The sequence below is a fragment of the Antrostomus carolinensis genome, unplaced genomic scaffold (genome assembly GCF_000700745.2).
Source record: "Antrostomus carolinensis isolate BGI_N321 unplaced genomic scaffold, ASM70074v2 scaffold29538, whole genome shotgun sequence".
Taxonomy (NCBI): Eukaryota; Metazoa; Chordata; class Aves; order Caprimulgiformes; family Caprimulgidae; genus Antrostomus; species Antrostomus carolinensis.
The window spans coordinates 6700-7929 of record NW_010335524.1 but is presented as its reverse complement, the minus strand read 5'-3'; the positions used below and the strand labels follow the sequence as shown (position 1 = coordinate 7929).

The 1230-nt window shown below is 61.6% G+C and overlaps 1 protein-coding gene across 1 annotated transcript in view; it reads right to left on the bottom strand.

Moving 5' to 3' along the window:
- Positions 1–1230, bottom strand: part of ELMO3 (engulfment and cell motility 3) — an 8096-nt gene that overhangs the window by 253 nt on the left and 6613 nt on the right. The window contains exons 14-17 of the mRNA XM_010174589.2: positions 1081–1179; positions 842–961; positions 474–556; positions 139–219 (exon numbers count right to left, since the gene is read on the bottom strand). Coding sequence (XP_010172891.2) covers positions 139–219; positions 474–556; positions 842–961; positions 1081–1179 — 383 coding nt within the window. The remainder of the gene's footprint in view (positions 1–138; positions 220–473; positions 557–841; positions 962–1080; positions 1180–1230) is intronic.

Sequence of the window (1230 nt, the reverse complement as noted above, 5' to 3'; positions counted from 1 at the left end):
CAAGAGTCCCCCTCCCCCCCTCTCTGGCTCCCCCCTTGGGGACACACACACACACACACACACACACACACACACACACAGGTGTCCCCCTGTCCCCTGAGCGAGGACATCCAGCTGCAGCGTGCCCTTGGAGCTCACCTCGTACCGGGTAGGGGCAATGAAGTTGAGGCAGTATTCCTCCACGTCGTACACGATGGAGAAGGCCAGCTCCAGGACATCCTGTGGGGACAGCATGGCTTCTCATCTGGACTCTTTCCAGGCCAGTGGGGTTCCGAGCAGGAGCTGCTTCCCAGCCTCCTCTGCACCCCAGAAGACCCAAGAGGTCTCCAGTCTCAAGCCACGTCAAAAACTGGCCACCATCCATGAAACCACCCAACCAACCTGCCACCATCCACCCACCACCAAAAACCATCACCAGCCAGGGAGGGGAGCATGCTGGGCTCCTTGTGCAAGGCAAGGTGGGAGGTGCTGACCTTATTCTGCTTCCCAGAGCTCTTCTCCTTCGTGTGTGGACACTCCTTCCCCACAAGCAGCATCTTCATGTCCGCCACGGGAACTGGGGCAAGCGGAGGAGCTGTGAGCACCCACTCTCCTCTGGGAGAGTGGTCCCTGGTACTCAGAGCCCAGCAGAGCCCCAGTGCAGGGGCTCACAGCCACCCGTGCAGCACCCTCTGGAGAGCCAGCCCATCCCAGCCTGGACTCCCACAGCTCCCAGTGCCATGGTACCAGCGGGCATTGGGCCAGAGGGGCAATTCCCACCTTAAAGCATCCCCAGCAAGTCCCAGCTGAGCAGAGGGCTCCCTTCCTCCCCACCCTCTTCTTCCTCCTCCTCATCACCTACTTTTCTCCGGCAGGCTCTCAATGGGGGGGGAGTGCACCCCCTCCTCCACATCCCCATAGTGCAGCACCTTCTGGTTGGGTGACAGGCGGCAGTACCAGAGCTTGTCTGCAGCAGAAGGACCATCGGGAAACGCTCAGCCTCCCCTCGCTGACATCCCCTTCCCCAGGGGGACAGAGCTGTCCCCTCATCAGCACTTGGTCCCATGCCAGCCACCCACGAGACTCCCCGCAGATTAACTGTGCTGATCTTGCGGAAGAGGGTCCCCTCGCAGAGGTGCAGCAGGCGCTGCTGTCGGATCAGCTCCAGGAGCTCCGGCTTCAGTCTCTCACGCAATTCCCTGGGGTGAGAGCCCGCAGAAGGGGAGCTCAGGTGCTTCAGCAGGCGCTCGC